The sequence below is a fragment of the Tachypleus tridentatus genome, chromosome 1 (genome assembly GCF_004210375.1).
Source record: "Tachypleus tridentatus isolate NWPU-2018 chromosome 1, ASM421037v1, whole genome shotgun sequence".
NCBI classification, from domain to species: Eukaryota; Metazoa; Arthropoda; class Merostomata; order Xiphosura; family Limulidae; genus Tachypleus; species Tachypleus tridentatus.
The window spans coordinates 38,042,993-38,063,663 of NC_134825.1; the positions used below are offsets into that span (position 1 = coordinate 38,042,993).

At 32.5% G+C, this 20,671-nt stretch overlaps 1 protein-coding gene across 3 annotated transcripts in view; it reads left to right on the forward strand.

Moving 5' to 3' along the window:
• Positions 1-17,237, forward strand: part of LOC143246344 (uncharacterized) — a 169,977-nt gene extending 152,740 nt beyond the window's left edge. For all 3 annotated transcript variants that reach the window (XM_076492928.1, XM_076492910.1, XM_076492920.1), the window contains 8 exons: positions 1,427-1,690; positions 1,917-2,093; positions 2,358-2,553; positions 7,803-7,876; positions 8,297-8,421; positions 10,151-10,337; positions 10,629-10,718; positions 11,960-17,237. In XM_076492928.1, coding sequence (XP_076349043.1) covers positions 1,427-1,690; positions 1,917-2,093; positions 2,358-2,553; positions 7,803-7,876; positions 8,297-8,421; positions 10,151-10,337; positions 10,629-10,718; positions 11,960-15,243 — 4,397 coding nt within the window. In that variant the 3' untranslated portion in view covers positions 15,244-17,237. The remainder of the gene's footprint in view (positions 1-1,426; positions 1,691-1,916; positions 2,094-2,357; positions 2,554-7,802; positions 7,877-8,296; positions 8,422-10,150; positions 10,338-10,628; positions 10,719-11,959) is intronic.
• The last annotated feature ends 3,434 nt before the right edge of the window (positions 17,238-20,671 follow it).

Genomic DNA, 20,671 nt, shown 5'->3' on the forward strand with positions numbered 1-20,671 from the left:
TCTTTGAGTAAAATTGAAGGGGCAAAACACATATAAACATACTGTTTATATATATACATATACATACATACGTGTGTGTATATATATATATTTTTTTTTAAGATGAAATTACATAGAGATTAAATACGGGCAAAATTACTAAGTAACATTATAGAGTATAGTGGAAAAGAAGGTACCAGTATAAACAAATGAAGATTGGTAAAAATATTTTTGGTAAATAATTATTGCATAATTCAATAGTAACAACAACACTGCTTATTTTTTAGCACTTTTCATCAGTATATTTGTGTGATACCATACGTATTGCATTTGTCACACACCATAAAGAAGATTCTCTGGCGACTCTATTCCATGATAGGAACAGTGTATTTGTTCAGTAATTTCATTATTGCTTTATTTACAGTATGCAGGGAATCTTTTTTTACCTTTGTCAAAATATTATTTCTTGAAAAAGTCCATTAGAAGTTAGAAATGCAAAAGTGTCTAGTTAAGACATACATTATTACGTTGATTCATTACATAAAATTTTCATGAGATTGTTTACTCATTCAGTAAATAAACACATTTAAACTTGATGCAGACATAGATTTCTATAAGAATAAAGATGGCACTGCATTCTTCTTCAGTCGTCTTTTACTTCTTTGACCTGGGATCCCCAAATGACACGACTTCATATTGTCAGCATAATCATTCTTTGTGAAATGTTGAGAGTATTATCAGTGTTGACATGGTCCCTACATTTGCATGAATGAATCTACTGTATTTTTATGTCTTTTTTCTTAGGAAACTGAAAGTAACAAATCTCCATTTCCACTTGTCCTTTTCTTATTATTGAAACATCCATACACAGCACAGTTACCTTGCATGCTGGTTATTTCTTTTTTCTTCTTATAAAACGAATGATAATTAAAATCATTTTCTCTGTGCCACTGCCCTTTGGGTTCATAAATCCTCATCTGTTGCAAGATGCAGCACTTTGCTAACCATGGCTGGGGTATACTTGTTTTGTGTCTCTTTTCCAGATGGTCTTAGTTTCCCAAACTGATCCAAATTCTATAATTTTCCAATGCCATTAAGTATGGTTAAGAATAGCCCTGTCTTGGAAGTTCTAAATCCTCAATTTTAAACCAATTTTTATGATCTAAATGTGTGAATATTTTTCATTAGGAAAGGTTGTTACACACACTTCCCTCAAGCAATGAACGTTTAATGACATCACTCTAGTTAGGAGGTGTGAAACAATATCAAAATGTAGTTTTGACACATACCATTCCACCATAACTTCATATTGGCTGTAATTGTCACATGACAAATGTTAAGTTATTTTAATATAATGTACTCAACCATCAATAAAAATACTGGTTATAAACTTTTAAACATCATGTTTCTTAAATTATTTGTTATTCATAACTTTTATACTGTATAGTTCCATATAGAGAGACTCCAGAGTATAATTGTCGTAGGCGGGCTAGTATAGCAGCTATGGCAGCATTTAGTCACACTGACAGTGAATCACACCTTGATCTAGCTCTTGGTGAAAAACCACCCTCTCCATGTCCCTCCTATCGTTCATTACCTCCATTCTCCTCTGCTTCCACAATCTCAGAGACATCAACTGGTTCCTCATCCACCTGCACACAAATTAGTGGAGAAGACAGTGAAGATACAGCATCAGCAAGTGTGATAACAGGTATTTTTTTCATCTAATTACTAAATTTCCTTCTTTTGAAGTTTGGAGCATATGGAAACTAATCCAAAAATAAAAATAGTGGTTAATACAATGCGATTATGCAACACTAATTAAGTATTTCTACTGACTGGTCACATACCATAACAGAAAGCATACCAAGGAACCTTAATTGCTTGATAATTAAAACTCTTTGAACATTCATTCATTAACTTTATTTTATTTTCAGAAAAAAGTGTCACTAGTGATTCATCAGGTGTGTGCACAAGTAATAGTGGTGCAAGTGAATCTGCTACTGAACATGAAGACAGCCCCATCCTTCCTGGCACTACCTGTGTATGTGTGGAGGATTACTACCCATGTAGCCCTGGTAACCTTCAGTTAACAAGAGGAGATATTGTAGATGGTAAATTATCTCTCTCTCTTGTCTAGGTTTTTTAAATAATTTTTTTTAGTTAATTATTATAATTTCTCAATATTTATGTAACATGTTTTTATCACCTAAGCAGAATATTTTTACAAGTTTTACATTACTTCCTTTGATTTGTATCTTGTTTTTACTTTTCAAGTTTTTATATTTTAATATATGCTGAGGTTTATCTTAAAATTCAAAAGAATTTGTTAAAAACATAAGTTTTATATCCTGTACATTCCACTTTGTTTTTAATAGTTGTTGGTGTCTCTGATTGTGGACTGCTTGAGGGCAGACTTAGAAATGGACTGGAAGGTTTATTTCCAGCTTCCAGTGTTCAAGAAGTTAAACTGAGAAAAATGGAAGTCCTGCCTCCAAGTGACCAACCTCGAGTTGAAGGACGAAGAGAACTGAATGCTAGAAAGATCAATACTATTCCTAGAAGATGGAAAATGTAAGCTTTTTGCCTTTTGCTCTTATTAATATAATGATCTTTGTGAGAAACATATATTTCTTTTACAGTTATTTTATGTACTCTAGAGAGATTTTCAAAATAAGGTTAAAAAAAATTAGTGTCCAAGACTTGAACCCAGAACTTCTGACTTGCAGAGTAAATAATCAAACCTGTGAGCCATTTAAATGTAAAAACGTAAGACTATTGCCATTACATGTAACAATTATATTACCTCCCACTCTTATATCAGTAAATTGACTGGGCACCCAAAGAATCCTATCTCTATCATTTTACTCCTTGGAAGCAATAAATATCATAGTTTAATTATGTCAAATTTTAAAATATCTCTCGAACCAGATGATGATTTTGGACATGCACCTCTGGCTATACCCATGGACTGAGCTTATTTCAAGCAGTTTATACAATAGAGTTGCATTATCATTCTATTTATTGATATGGACTAAATATATTATCATTTTCTCTTTTACTGAGAAAAACACCTCTAAGACACTTATAATAGCAAAATCTCCATACCTTAATTGTTACACAGCACTATAGCACTTGGTTCCTTTAGTATTATTGAATAAGCAAAATATTGAAATATATCTTTATACTGGTACCTGATTTTAACTTGTCAGTAGGCATCAAATGTAATGATTCCAAGAGCAAGTTAGATCAATATTGTTATGGTCATCTCAAATATGAATAAACTGTTATCTGGCAGGCAATGATCTGTGATATAATATGTCGTAAAAATAGTTTTGTTTTAAGTTATTCTTTTACTTTGAAAATTCTTTTAAAAATCAATAATTCTGTATTTATAATTCATAAGTATCTAGATTTTATTATTAGATATACCAAATCCACATGTATGCTCTATTTGCTATCTCTCTACCAATTCTTTAAAATTACTTACAAAAGGATTGTTTTTTTGCATATAAAAAACAACAAAAAAGTTTGTGTAAAGGGTAATTACTGAAAAATATTAATTTATTATCAATAACATGTCAGTAAGGTTTACTGTAACCAAAAAATTAAATTCCAGGTAAGTTCATTAGTGCAATTATATTCAAGAACCACATATTTTATAAGCATGAGAAAACAAAATATTGACAGCTATAATTATGTTACCAAGTAGTCACATTGTTATGTTGGGCTGCCATTAAGTGGTTGAAATTATAAGACTTTCAAGAAGGCCAAGAGTTTGATTGACAGTAATATTAAAACATTTTGTCATTAGTTATGTGACTTATATTATAAGACATTAACTTTAAAAAGGAAAGTAATAATGAAAGAACAGCTCCTTGTTTTAATATTAAACACTTCAAGAGCACCATATATACTTGTATACAGACATAGGTATATATGTACAAATATTAATTTGTGTCTTCTGTTACATACTGGATTTTTAATTGTATTTTTGATTAAAACTTCTTTAGAAATAAAGATTTTTATGTCATAAAGTAGATGTATACAAATAAACTACAAGAGATCATTTGTAAAATTATATTTAAAAATGTTATACTTATTTAAGTCTCGTGCAGCCATGTAACATGGTTACAACATTTTCTTGCATTGTACTTATTAAATTACTGATCTGTAACTATGTTACAACAGTAGACTTACAGAGTCCTAACTGTGGAAAAGCACATGCCTTTCTCATAAGCATTGTATCAAAGCTAAAATTAAAAGAAAAATATTCTCTTCATAATTACTTTCTGATTTAATTTTCTTTGAATTATTGATTGTGTAAAAAAATCACTTGAGCTTTTAAAAGAAATTTGGTTTTGCTTCTTTCTTTCTATTTTTATCATAACTCATACCTTTTATATAATTCACTATAATTGTTTGTGAAATTAACCCTAATATTTTTTCTGTTGTATATGATAAACTTTTCATTTCATAAAAATCCTGTCTTGAAGATTTATTCAAACAATACAACAATCATGCATTAGAAACATTTGTAACACTTCACTATAATGAATCATTAATAGTGATTTGTGATCTATACTCCACAACAAGTAAGTACGAAATACAGAGATGCCAACCATTATAATTAGAGCATAATCATTACAATTTTGGTATATACATTATGACTATATATAGTCATATATAAGTTGCAGACTTGTTGCAACTCCCAAATTATTATATATGATATAGACCTATACAATAAAGTGATAAATTGTTCCCCCAGGGCTTGAAAGGGGTGAAAAGAAAATTTCTAGTGAGATACAAATAAATTTTGATAATAACTAAAAGACATAGTCCAAATAGCTACTTGCAATAATCATGTTTGTGCTTGAAATAATAAAAGATATTTGTATTTTTGATGCCTACTAATAGTTTGAGTGCGGTGCTTCTCCATGCTGGGTACGTGGGGGAATCCACAGATACGTCATCAGTGCTTGTCAGCCAATCAGCGCTCATCGCGTAGATGGGTATTTCTCATTTCCTAAGCGGCATAGAAACACCAGTGAGATCGTTCACAAGATGGAAAAAAAGAGGCCTCGTTCACCAGATTGTCTTGTTTCTGGCAAATCTAAAAGGATTAAAACTGTGAATCAAATATTTAGGAAAGAGTATAGTGCAAAATATCCAGTCATTGCATCAAAAGTCAATGAAAGTCATGCGTTTTGTACAGTTTGTCACATTGGTTTTTCTGTGGCGCATGGCGGGATAAACTATTTTTCCAGACATACAAAATCAGCATCTCACCAACAAAAGGCTGAGGTGAAGACAAAAACGATGCAGATAATCACATTTATAAGTAATAATTCAGAATATGAAACCATAAATGCAGAAGTGATGTTCACGCAATTTGTCATTGCTCATAATTTACCCCTAGCTGTAGCCGATCATGCAGGACATCTATTCAGAAAAATGTTCCCAGACTCTGATATAGCAAAAAAATATGGCTGTGCTAGAACCAAAACTACAACCATTGTACAAATGTTGGGTTGTGAAGATGGCAAAATGATTCCAAGCATACTTACTAACAGTGTTTACAGTTTAGCCACAGATGGATCCACAGACATTGCTGTATCCAGTGGTTGTACAATATCTTGACCCTTTGCTTGGAAAAATTGTTTGTTCTCTTTTGACAATGGTGGAATGGAAAGAAGCTTCAACAGGAGAGAATATTTTCAATCTTTTGGACCACAAACTGACAAAGAGGAAATTTCCATGAGAAAACTGTCTTAGTTTTTCTTCAGACAATGCCTCAGTTATGTCTGGTACAAGTAAAGGTGTGATGGGACACATCTCAGGATGACAGCCTAGCATTTAATTCATGAGCTGTGCCTGTCACCTAATGAATATTGCTGCCCAGAAAGCTTCCAAAGAACTGCCCAGTTTCTGATATATTGATAGACACCTACTATTTTCTGGACAAAAGTGCTAGCAGAAAAACCATTTCAAAGAGTTTCAAGGATTTTATGACAAAGAAACAAGAAAAATTCTACAACTTGTTAACACAAGATGGCTATCACTTGGGGTGTGCTTCAACAGAATATTGGACATGTGGAAGCAATTGAAGAAGTATTTTCACTGTGACAAGGAAAAAACTAGATTCAAAAGGATCTAAACATGCAGCTCAGTCAGGCAGCAAGACTTTAACAGTCAGAATATCCTCTCAGCCACACAGGGACTCAGTCAAGACACCTTCCCAGCCACACAGGAACACAAGACAACAGTCTCCAAAAGCAGACAAAGAAACATTTGATATAACTCAATATATATTTAGGCAGTCTGACTCTGAACTAAAGAAGAGACAATCAATGAAAAAAGAGAAGAAAACGAAAACTAGCAAGGAAGTGACCAAGAAAAGTTATGCACAGAACAAGTTAGATAAGTTAACAATTTTCTTGGACAACAAAATGAACTTGTTATTTTGTTGGGTTTTTTTTCAGTCTGCAATTCCTCTATTTGAGCAAGCCAATTTGATATTGCAAAGAGAAGAACCTTGCATACACATTATGCACAGAACTCTGATTACACAAGTTAAAAATATACTTTTCAGATACATCAAGCTAGAATATCTTGAAGGCAACATCACTGAACTTGACTACAACAATGAATCCTTACACAAATCTGATGAGGCAGTTTCTATTGGAAATGTTGCCAAGGAATACTTTGTTAAATATGAAAAGGACCTGGACCTGATCAGCTTCTACACCAGTGTCACAAAATACTATATTGCAGCTACAAATTACATGATGAAACATTTCCCTCTAAATGATGAACTTCTGATTCACACAGAGGTTGCTGATCCAAAACTGAAAGTCAGCAAAGATTTCTCTTCTCTATGCTTCTTCACAGACAGGTATCCTGTCCTTGTCAATACACAAGAGCATGACACCGTTGACAAGTTGGAAGGGTAATATTTGAACTATCAAATTGATACTTTCTCGGAAACTGCCCTTCAGTTGAATTTTGACAAGTTTTGGATTCAGCTGTCTACAGTTAAAGATGGAAATGGCGACCAGAAATATGACATTCTGTGTAAGGTTATGCTTGGAATTCTTACAATCTTCCATTCTAATGCTGACAGTGAAAGGATATTTAGTTTAGTGACTAAAAACAAAAGCAAGTTCAGACCAAACTTGAGCACCTTAGTTATGAACAGTATTATAACACACAAGATGTGTATGCAGTCAAATGGACAATGTTGTTATAACTTCCAACCATCCAGAGACATTCTCATGAAAGCAAAGGCTGCAAGAGCTGCAAAACTATTACAATAAGTGTCATAAACATGATATAAACCAGTCCTTACACAAAGGCTTTTTCTGCTGACTGTTTGTGCTTGTTCAATGTTGTTTTACCAGTATGTTTCTTACTCTGAACTAAATAAAAGACATAATTTCAAAAGAATTTTTTAAAATTTATTTATTAAATACACAAAACATAGTCATAAATGAGCAATCTATAGCAGTAATAAATAATAATAGTATAATAATAAACAGCTTAGAGATATTGGTCAGGCCTAGTAGCCGCAAATGATAAAGGGCTCTGTCTACAATCATGATGCTCAATCATTTGAATTTGTGGCATCTCTGGAAATATATATGTAAATTAAATATTAAAGACATACTATTTTGCATAACAGTATATTATATATTATTTCTTTCTGGTCTCATTGTTAACATAAACATGTGATTAAGGAAAAAAAATAAGAAAAAAAATTATTAGTTTATAATGAATAAACAAAACTTTAAATAAACCTATCTATTTACTACAATATGTACTAGGTATGGAGAGGCTCGAACTGTAATTCTTCACAAAGGAAAAAAAGGATTTGGTTTTGTTCTAAGAGGAGCACAAGGTAAAAATTTTATTCTTCTTACTAGCTGTAAGTTTGTCACTCACCGAATAGTTTTCATTGTATTGTTTCTTTTAATTTTAAAATTATTTGCAAACAACAACTGAAAAGCTAAATCAAAATAATTGAATTGGAAAATATTCATACGACTAATATGTTCTCTGCTCTCTTTAAATGCGTGTTTCTTAATCATTACTCAATTAATATTAAGTTTACTTACTAAACAAATATAGGATAATGCTAATACTACCTTTGTATAATGTTTGAATAAGAATTTTAATATTTAGCTGCTAATAATAATACAAACATTATTAAGGTTATATTGCTGTGATAAATTGTTGCTTTTGGAAAAAGTTTTACAAAGTGTGGTTTGATAGTTGTGTTTCTATGAGATAAAAAAAAAAGTCTCAAAATCTGTAATAGCCACAAGCCCATTAATGGAGAGACAGCCCTCAGATAACTGGCCAAGCCTGCAGTACCTTGATGATGTAGATAAAGGTGGAGTAGCTGATTTGGCAGGTTTAAAAAAAGGAGATTTTCTCTTGGAGGTAAGTGACTTGTGAATAAAATAATACAGGTAATATAATTTACTCTTGGTTATCAAAGTTACACATTTATGAATGGAAGTGAAGGTCAGTAAACTATAAAAAATACAAACTGAATATAAAAAGTTCATTATGTCAAGTTGAATAGTTTAATTTACTGCTCTGTTTGTAGACGCTGCTAAAACTGTAGTGATTTAAATACTGTATAATAGCTTATAGTGTGAGGGACGTTTGTGTTGAATTTATGTGTAGAAATTGATTCATTCATTTTGTAACAGTTTTGTTTCACTCCATATTTTGGTTATATGTTTCTAATGTATGTCATAAAAAGGTGTTAAGTTGTGCAGTAAAATGTTAAATAATTAAGCAGCATTATGAGGATGTAGTTAAATAATTTTCTTAAATTTATCTCTTAGAGATAAATAACATACATTAACTTAAAAGGAACATAGAAATGAAAAATGAAACATTACAAAATGCTGACACTTTCTATGCTTTGTATAAATTATAATGAGACTTAAGTTTATGTTTACAACAGGAAAAGAAAGGAACAGTTATTCATGTAGGATAGTGAATAATGTTTACTTTTAAATATACAGTAGTTAAAGTGGTGTCTGCTAGTATGCATACTGCTAAAGAAAACAAGAGTGAATCCTCAATAACTGTAGCACTTGGAATTCTTTAAGGCAAAATTAAAATAAATCAACCAGAGTTCTTTTTCTTTTCTTCTTATTATCTATACTTTTGAGAGTCAGCAGTGCCAAGCCTGATCAGATACATTAGTTGAAAAGGTTTGACCTCTTGAGTCCAAAATGTAATTAAATCTCATGTCAGTCAAAAGGTGATGATGTTATGAGCTAAAGGTTTGTACTTGCAGAAAAAAAAAACTATAAGACATCTTATGACCTGCTATTCCATGGCTAAAAATGATGCTACAGCAAAGAAAAAAAACTATAATGCTATGAAACATACTATCCATGCCCATGTAGTTTTACATAAAGACAAATGTGGCTTTAGTGTTTACACTGCTGTAGTACAAGTATATTTTACATCAAGTCAACAATCCACCCAACCCTCCAACTACATATGTAGTGACACCTTCTCCAAACCACTTTAAACACTCCAAATATACAATACAATTTAAAGTTTTATAATTGGTCTTGGCAGAAATCTAATTCAGTATTGCCACTATTACATACTGCCAAATGGTAAGAAATGTGAGATGAGACAGTCAGGTCTACTCACTTTCAAATGAGGCAAGTACCAAGAATAAAGGTTACAGACACTCCTTTTCTGTGCCAAACTTGAATCATAAGTTTTTTGGTTTTTTTTACTACACCTCCCAGTGGCTCAGTGGTATGCATAAGAGCTGATAACACTAAATATTGGGTTTGGTACTTGTGGTATGTAGAACACAAATAGCCCATTGTATAGTTTTGTACTTAACAAACAAACCTTTCAATATTCAGCTGAGCTAATCAGAAATAATGATGTTTCTTTAATAGCTCTGTCTACTGAATTGAATTGTGACCTATTAAAGATAACCTGGTAGACACTGTATTTTAGAAAAAACAAAATCAGGTACATTCATAAATGTATCTGTTAACTACAATGTGAAAGTTATGGTTGCATTTATTTCATATAAAATAGAATAATATCTCTGTTGTGATTAAACGATTTATCTGTCCTCAAGTTTTTAATTAGGCTCTCAAATGTTTTATTTTAACATCAGATCAATGGCCAAGATGTTTCTCAAGCCCCACATGAAAGAGCTGTAGCAATAATACGTCAGTCTGGAGACTTAGTTGCTATGACAGTGGTTTCAGTTCAGACGCATCTGACAACAAATATGAGTGATAAATCAGCTACTGCTCAACGGCAGTGTGCTACACTACCTCGTAAGCTCTCACTCAAGAAAGGTACAGTCACTGTGTCAACTTCTTTGCTTAAATATGGTTGTTAAACATGTGGTTTATTTTTAAAGTGTATTTTTCATTAATAATTTTATTGTGCGAGAGGTTGTATCAGTTTACTGTTATATTTATCAATACATTTGTAACATTAAGAATAAAACTGAATAAATATAGTGACAACTATGAGAAAACACAACAACTTCATGTTGACAAAGACACAGGTAACAAATATTACAAGTAAGTATGGCATTTTTAGATAATATTTTGAAACTTCCTTATTATAATCTATTTTTATAGCTCCACCACCACCTAAGCGTGATCCACGGACTACCCTTTCTGTTGGAAGGGCACGAGCACGTTCTCTTGTGGCTGGATTAGCAGAAATAGGTCTGTTTGTCTGGTTTTGCTTTTGTTTATTCTGTTTAATAGCTTGAAGTTAATGAATGGGTTCCTACAAAGATATTTATTACGAGAGTTCCACTCACAAAATTAACTGCTGAAGTGTAGAATGACATTTTGCAATACTGGTCACATTCTAGGGTTTTAGCTCATCAGCATTTGTGTAGCTGTATCTGTCCTTCATTAGAAAGGAAAAGGCACAGAACTTAGTGTGATATAAGTAGATAATTAATTGTTTTTATCATAATATTTAACAATAAATGTATAGTTGATAATTAATTAATCAGGTTTAAAATCTTATATACTGAAGTCGGGCTCAGAAATCTATCAAACTAGTTGACTGCAAGAGATTTTACAGTTTGAAATGCCCCCCAGTGGCACAGCAGTTTGTCTGTGAATTCACACTGCTAGAAACTGAGTTTTGATAACTGTGGTGAACAGATCACAGACAGCCCATTGTGTAGCTTTATGCTTAATTCCAAATAAACAAACAATTTGAAACAAATTAACAAGAAATACTTATGCAGGGTTCAAAGGTCTCTTCATGGTGTATCAATTAAACTTTTTCACTATCTATAATTACAAGAAAAAATATAGTACATTTACCAGTTTGGGCCTTGATAGTGTGTGTGTAGGATTATGAGTTGAGTTTCAAAAATAGCACCACAGAACTTTGGGAGGAGGGCCAGGAATATAAAATCTTAAGTTAGACAGTTCAGCAACCTTGCAAACGTACTTCTAGTCTTCATCCTACCTGGGTCATCTTCTAGTCAAGTTTTATCTCTCTTGGTACTTCTAAAAAATAGTACTGCCCTATATAAATAATAACACTTCCAGAGAACCCTGAGTCTACTTGCCATGTTTGATCCTCCTAGTTTCAAAACTTTGGGAGAAATTTGTGAATGAACAAATTGTCAAACACATAATAGAACAAATATGGGATATAATTTAATAATTTGAAAATGTAGATTTTTAATATATTTTTAATAGTAATGTTATGTTTTCCTTCTTGAAAAAAATTAGAGACTATTTTTTAGTTCATGATATTGGTACAGTTAATCTTTACAAATTAGTTCTATTTAACTTAAACTAAGAATTTCATAAACTTCTATGCATTATTGTAGGGTTTTATTTTCTTTTAGATATAATTTTCTTTGTTATACAAAGTAAAAGAATTTCTAAAAAATAATTTCAGTTAATTTACTACTCAGAGTACTTTTCTGTTACAGAAATGCTTGACAGAACAATAAATGAATATGACTCTGAAGGAAGATCTACAAAAAGTAGTTCCATTGAAAGTATTCCAAACAAACCAGGGAATGTTGTAGCAGAAGGGTCCAACAAGATTGCCTCTATTCGTTCTCGGCTAAGTTCACGACGTATCTCCACAGCAGAGTTGGAAGATATTTTTTCTCGACAAGGAGAGAAGAACCTTATAGGGCATTCTATTACAATGTCAAAAAGCTTATTTTCTTCAACTAAAATGCCAAAGGTTTATGGTAGTGTAGCAGCAATGAAACGTTCAAAGGCTACACGTTCCAAGGTTTGTGACATAGCAAAGCTACACAAAACATTCAACAGCACACCAGACCTAAATGCTGATATACCTGAGGTGGATGTGGTTGAAGATATGAATTATTACAAGAAATGTCATAGCCAAGAAGACATCCATGCTTGGAATGTTAAAAATAGTAGACATTCATGGGCTTGTCCTCCACATAATTACAAAAAACTTCTTGCTTCTTCAGTCCATGAAAATTTTGCTTCGTACCATGAGGTTCAAAGATCTATTGAAGATTTGTATAACCAAGGCATTAATATGAAAAAGACAGATATATCAATCAAAGTACCTTCTCAGATTTATGCAGAAACTCTACCTATCCATCAGAATGAAAAAGTTCCAGTACCATCAAGAAACAAGTGTCCTCCTCCAACACACCGTCCACCTCCACCTCCAAAAGGACAGGTGGTAAAAGTTGATGTCTCACGATCATTAGGAGAATATGCTAATATCAGTGTTGTTAAAAAACAGGACTTAGTTGTTATGTCAAGTTTTCGTCCTGGAGATAGTGCCAAACTGTATACTTCTCCAGAGTTGCTGATGCCTGTTGCTTACAAAACGAAAACTGAGACTCAAAAGTTTGATCATTCTTACCCACAAAAAATTAGTGTGAGTTCCACTCTTAGATCTCATTCTTTGCCTCCAAAAATGCCAGTAAGAAAACTTATATCTACTCTAAGTAATACCTCTTCTGAAACAGAAAATAGTGGGGACTCTGGAGGAGTATACTCCACTTCTAGATTACGCCACAGACAAAGAGATTCTTTATCTTCTGATAGTGGGATGATGTCGGATAAAGGAAATTTTAAACCTTTTAAAAATAAGGCTGCTACTGAAAGCATTAACCAGGCAGATATTTCATATTGTCATAAGGCTGTATATTCCAAATCTTCTGAACCTTTCATCCCAGAACCTGATTATGATAACAGTGATGAAGAAGGTTGTCTTTTGTCAGAAATCTTAAGAGATAATGAGACATTTATTCAGGAGAGAGTAGAAAATATAGTTAATGGTTCAAGTTATTCTCAGCTAGAAAGTGCACACACGGAAGCAAAACAAGCCATCCAAGAAGCAAGAGAAAGACTCAGGTTTACTCAAAGACAACAGAATAAAACAACCAACTTCATTCATGAGTCCAGTACTAGTACTAGTAACACCAAACAAATGACCAAGATTTTTAACGAAAAGCAAACAAAAGATGGACATACAGGAATGATCTTGTTGAAAAGTTGTAAGTTTAAAGTTGAAAATAATTCAAAACCATCAGAGCTCAACAGAGAAACACACAGTGTGGCACTCAATGCTTTGATGCATTCTATATCTGATCAACATGAAGACAAAACAAAAAATGGTTCCAAAGACTTGTGTCTTATAGAAAATGAACAGAAAAGTCATAACAAAGAAGTATGTTTAAGTTCCACTTCAAACTTAGTGAAAGAGAACATATCTGCTTTTGAGCAGAAAAATTTCCATAAGTCAGCTACTTTACCTTCCAGGAGGAATGATGGTATTCGTATAGCACTGACTGCAGCTCAGAATAGTACGGAAAATAACCACCATCAAATATCCTTGCCGGTGAGTACTGTAATAAGATCATCTAAGTCATTTCCTAAAAATTTTGTTTCTGAAGATCTTGAAAACTGTGAGAACAGTTCTAGTGGTGTCTCATCAGATGTGGAAATTCAAAATGAGTTTGCTATTTCTGGACTTTCTTCAGCAAATGGTCATGTGTCGAAAGAAGGAGACATACAAAACCTTTCTGTCAAAAAAAGTGAGACTGGTGATAACAGTTCCCGGTTAGATCTGCCAGATAAACAAAATTTATTGAGTCAAAGAGATAAATTGAATAGAGAAAAGGATAGTTCTTCAACTGTTCTTGTACACGGAGTCAATCCTAACAATATAACTATTTGTAATCAAGAAACTGTATCTTGTATTAAGAAAAGTGATTCTATTTTAAAACAAAATAAGAATTTCAGCTCAGCAGCTAAGCTAAATAAAACTCTAGAAAATGAAAATGTCAGTAAATATCAGTGTTTTGTTGTTGATGAGACAGGTACAAAATATAAAAGTGTTGATTGTGAAAAGACTATACCAGATAATAAAATGCATTTGAGGAAGGATGAAGATAAGAAATTAAAAGTGAATCAAAATACTGATGAGAATCTTCAACTGATCAGGCTTCAGGTAGACTCTTTAGGTCGAGCAGCTGTAAATGAGGTAGATGTACTCACAGAACTTGTCCCTCCTCCTCCTGAGTTTGCAGCACCATCTTCTACATCTAGTTCCTCTTCTACTAGTTCTGCTGAGCGGTTTCCACCAACTATAGCACCACCTCCTGAGTTCTGTGATAGCAGTGCACAAAAAGCTTTGAGTAAAGGTATGCCTTATGTCCAAAACACTTCATACGCTGCTAGTGACTCATATGAACAAATCCATTCTTCTAATCCTCAGGTGATTAATTACTCCAATAAAGACCTCTCATTTAGGACACTTACTGGTGCCAAGGTTTCCCATGCTTCAAAGCACATTGACAGGATATATAAGGATAGTCCCTCAACACTTCAGATGCAACTTAAAGGCCCTCAGTTAGTACATCCATCTGTGAGACAGCTAGGAACCCCTGTCTTACCATATCACATCTCACCAAGTAGTGTACCTCTGAATCTTGTTTCTTCATCACCAGAACGAAGCAGCATTGGTGAAACAGTCATTATGAAGTCAATCCAAAAAGAATTCCGTCAGAAACCGCTTCCACAATGGAGTTGCAAAGATGTTTCAGATTGGTTAGAAAGTTTATTTTTATCTGAGTACAAGGCTCAATTTACTGAAGCAGGAATAACAGGTTTGAACTTAATGAATATAAACAATAAAGACCTTGTGGGACTTGGTGTGAAGCAGGTTGGTCATCGCCTAAATATTGAGAGATCTATAAAACGCTATATGAAATAATAATATAATTGATATTATAACAAGAGGATTTATTTCAACGTAATTATTCATATCAAGTGCTGTCCAACATATGGAGATATAACTATGAAATTAGTTTCTTTCAAGCTATAATTGAGAACATGTTTATTTGGTTTCAGTAGTGATAGGACAACTCTGTATTTTTTACATACAAAGTACAAATTTAAAGAGTGCCCTTTAACTTAAAAGTATCTCATTGCATTTGTAGCATTTTGTAGATAAAGGGTTTATCTTTGGAAACTTTTCTTATATTAGTTCATTAGGAAGACTTGATTGAATGTGTACATGCTCTTTCCCTCTTAAATAAATTAATATGGTAATGATATGTTTGTTCGTATTTTTAGAAACAAAAACAGTAATTAATATTTTTGTTTTTAATAGCTTCTTGACATATTTACTGTTTTATTAATCTGCACATATATTCATGTTGATGATACATAAATGCATGTATAAAACTCATCATCTGTTAAAACTACATCTCTTTATGATAAAAGTTTGCTGTGTGAGGGGTCTAGGTGAGAAACAACTTTAAATAACATGACTGAAGAAGAATATGAAATTGTCTTCTTAAGTAGTTAAGACAGTTGTGCCTATGAAGGTATTCTTTGTAGCCTTTTGACAAAAAAAAACCTTCCAAGTGATTTTTAGCAACTTGATTTATAATGTAACACTGAAATATTACTAGTTAATATTGAAATTTGAATTTGCTGCACTAAATTTTTAAAAGAATTTAGTTTCAAAGGTGAAAGATTTTAAAAGTAAAATTATGCATGCATTACTGCTTTAAATATTTAAAATTAAGATTATAGCATTTACTGATAGATCATTTTAATGAGCAATGAAAACCAAAAAATTAAATATATACATATTTCATGAATTTAACAATTAAGTGTAAAATTTAATAAAAAATAATTTTATTTGTTGAAATGAAATTAATTAATATAGATAAATTTATTTTAGTATTTTAATTACAGCACTGTGAAATATACTCAAGAAAAGCAAGCATGTCAAACAAAAACAACTGCAAAATGAACTGTATAATACATAATTTATGCTTTTGCACTAAAGTTCAGAGAAATTAATTTTAGAAACAAATATGTATTAGTCATTGCTTTTGAAATGTATATATATCCATATCTACAGCAAATATTTTTTCATGAGCTTTAAAATTCCCAGAAAATTTGTCTATAGTTGTAAAATAGTGTTCTCACTAATAACATCAGATTATACTTTTTATCTTTTTTCAGTGCTACAGGCTTAAAAATAGTAAATGTTCAATGCAACTTAAATATATAAAAGAAGAACTCAGTTTAAATTCCAGAAATTAACTTGATCCTAGCTTGAAGTATGTCTACCAATCAAATGTTATTTAATGGTTCATATTATGAAATGTTAAAATATAAAAGTTTGATTATGGAATTCCTTGCATTTTTCAGTAATGGGATCTAACCAATATCTGTATCTAAAATGCAGAATGAGTATCTTTAGAAGATGTGTTTTAAGAGGAAAGGAAAAAAAAACCTTTAAAGTTTACTAGAATATAACTTATATCTATTCTTTCCTGAAGCATGCTCACATTGATGTGTCTGTGTAATTAGTCATTGCTGATTTAATTGTTATACCTGTAAAGTAATTACTGTATCATGTAAATATAGTTATAGGCATATGGTTTTTTCCAGTAAGTTTATTTTAAAATATTATATTACACTATGCCTCGATACACAATTCCACTTGAATTTGTACTAATGTATATGCTTGGTTTAATATTTATAATGTTTGCATTTAATTGCATCTGTAAAAATTATTATATATAAGTTACATTTTCTATGGTTGAGGCCATTAATTTAAGCTGTCATTTATTTTTTTATTTTGGAATTGTAGATCCATTTGTAATGACTTTATTGTGGCATTGCAATGAAATTTGTATTACTTTTAGATTGTAAAGAGTTAATAAAATGTGAAACATTTTGTCCAAACATTTTTACATTTCAATTCTGAATAGTTTATCTTTAATGGTTTTATCTCAAGTACCAAAATAATATTAAGAATACCTCATCTATATATCTCATAATGCATAAAAATAAAATAATTTTGACAATTTCACTTTTTTGGTATGAAATGAGATAATATCCCAGGAAAGTAATTTACTGAAGTAATCAATGTACAAGGTTTTGTTAGTTGAATTAAAAAGTTAGCTGTTTTGTGTTACTCATGTTTCCTCTAAACAAAATTATTTGAAAAAACATTTTCCTCATTTTGTGCTTTTATGAAATCTACCCATATCTACAAGGCTTTTGTATATTTGTTGTTTTTTTTTCTTACTAAATCATATAAGACTTCTTCGGTGACTCAGCATGGCCAGGTAGATAAGACACTCGATTTGTAATCTGAGGGTTGTGGGTTTGAATTTTTGTCACACCAAACATGCTTGCCTTTTCAGCCATGGGGGCATTATAATGTGACAGTCAATCCACTATTCATTGGTAAAAGAGTAGCTCAAGAATTGGCAGTGCATGGCAATAACTACCTGCCTTCCCTCTAGTCTTACGCTGCTAAATTAGGGATGGCTAGTGCAGACAGCCCTGATGTAGCTTTGTGAAAATTCAAAATAAAAAAACATCTAAACATGCTACTACTAATTTTCTTAGTTTTATTTATTGTAAATGGACAGTGTTATATAAGTTCTTTTGTGAGTTAGCTTTCTTTCACATATATATGAGTATCTTATGGAGAGACTGATGTTTGCATTAAAAAAACTTATTGAATAGTATCAAAATTATACGAAGCAGAGGTAAACACACACAAAAAAAACCATGCTTTGTAATTAGAATGTGTTGAATGTTTTGTTTATTTTCACATTTCCCAAATGAAGGGTCTCAAAACAGTTACCAATTAAAAGAAGCTTGAACATGTGCTTCGTTAACCAATGTTAACAGAGAAAATATTTACGTTTTATCTTAAAAACACAATGTTAAATATATACAGTGAATACAAATAATCATTTAACTTTGTAATGATAAATTTCCTTGTACACAAATGTAGCCCGCTGGGATAGCAGTAAATCTTCAAATTTATGATGCTGAAATCAGCGGTTCTATACCCCTCGGTGGACATAGCAGATATCTTGATGTAGCTTTGATATAAGAAAACATATCTTGTACACAAAATAAAATTGTAACATAAATCTGTTTCCCTTTACACAGTGTTGAAACACCACAAGTAATTTATGAAATAGAAAGATTATGAAAACTGTTCATGTGCTTCTGCTTTTTAAACATTTTCTAGTATCGGATAATAAAAAGCTTTCTCTCCACTGAGAAGATTAGCAATTGTCATTCTTTGCTGTCCCTTATATGCAAACTCTTTGTTTACACACACCAAAAGCCTTCTACTCCCCCTATTAGAATCAAGTGATTTCAATGCATCAAGTGATTTCAATACATAGATTCATGTGACACATTATTCCTTCTACTAAACTATCATTTGAGAGCAGTTGTACTTTACTGTTTTGGTCGTTTGTATTTAGTTTATGGTTGAAGTTGTCTTCATTTATTAGAACTTCCAAGACTATTGGGTTTGAAGTTTTCCTTCATTCATAGTGAAGGCAAGGTTGCCATTTTAGGAGTCATGCCCATGACTAGAGCTATCTCACAGACCACGTAGGCCTGGATTTGTCTTACTCTCATAATTGTCCTGAGGTATTTTTCTTCAATCTAATTTGTCTGAAACCTGTCTGAATTCACCTTGGCAATATGAGAATAAAATTTGGATTTTGCTGACGTCTATCTTGGTTATATTGTTTTCATCAGTTCTTTCTTTGGTTTGGTGGCTTTGTTGTTGCTGGAATTTATTGGTAGACTCTTTGTTAGAAAATGTTTACAGTCTTCTGCCCTTAGGGAGTTGCAGAAAGCTCCTTCTCTCCATCCTATGTTATATGCTGGACTTCCAGAGATGTTACAATCCTGAATTGATACAGCCTGTTTACATTCTTTTTTATAATCATTGGCTTGTTGTCTTTCTTGTGTTATTTTGGGACTATTTGCCCATAGTTTTCCCAACCCCACTCACCCACCCTTCATTTGATTTCTGGGTCTACTGATTTCCAAAATGAGATCCATCTGTATTCTCGAGGATCTTTGGATTAGGTGGACTGATGACAACAGTACTAGTCCCACTTCTAGGGTTGGGGGAGAAGTTGGAGCATGATTACATAACTACCTGTACACCTAGAACTCTTTTACTGGGGATCAATTTTCATTCCTAGACCACAAGAGAATTTAGATAAAAAGACAGAGAGTTGATTCCATTCATCTAGGATTTTATTCCCATTTCTTCATTGTACCCAAGATGAAAGTTGTCATACAATCATTATTCAGTTTTCAGATCCTCCTCATTTTACCATGGAATCTTTTATCAACTTATGATGGTATTTTGCAGCAGGATTCTGGATGACCAAGTTTGTTACTGATGTTTATCCCCATATTCCCATAACAGAATCTTCCTGGAGTTTTCTCTAGTTTGTGCACAAGAGTTGTGTGCTGCTGTTCTGGGCACCATCTTTTGAGTATGCATCAGCACCTAGTGTCTTTGGTAGAGTTTGAGCTTTTCTTTTCGCCTGCATTCCTTGTTTATTCACACATCATTATGGATGATTGGCTCCATCCTGTTATTTAATAGAATGGAATGCTCATTCTCCTTTCAGAAGCCTGAAAAGTGGCCTTATCAGAATGGAGAAACCTACTTTATCATCGACACTACCTTGTCTATCTGGGTGTATTTATCAATACTCAAGTAGCACTTAACCAACCCCTATCAGATTTCAAGCCCTGAAGAGAGCTCTCTAGCTTTTACTTCTGTCTCCAATCACACAGATGGTTTTCTTTTGGGGATGCGTGCATCCATCAAACCTCTCATTCTTTTGGGATAAGCACGTGAGGTTCCTTCAGTGGTTTGTCATTGCATGACCAATGGATCATGCATTCTAATCCTTTGAATCATCTTGTTCCATACTCAAGAGCAACACCATAGATTGTTAATGGCCATTGGACAATAACTACTCTATTGGGGGTACCCATCCATCATCTCATCCCTAAGATCCATCTCTTCAGGGATGGGAGATTATCTTTAAGGCCATGAGTTGCAGAGGATGTGTATGGAAAAAAATCTTACCCTCCATATCAATAGTTTTGAGCTCCTTGCCGTACATTGGACAGTAGCTAAGTCTGTCTCTCTTGAAAGAGGGGAAATTCATACATTCCAACAATTTCATAGTGGTATCTCGAATTTTTCATTAAGGAGGCACACATTCCATAGATCTATGTTTTTTGTAATTTGAATATTTTCTACTGGGCTTAATCTCATCATATTAGTTTTTTAGCATGTATATTCCAGGAGTGGATTTAATTGCAGA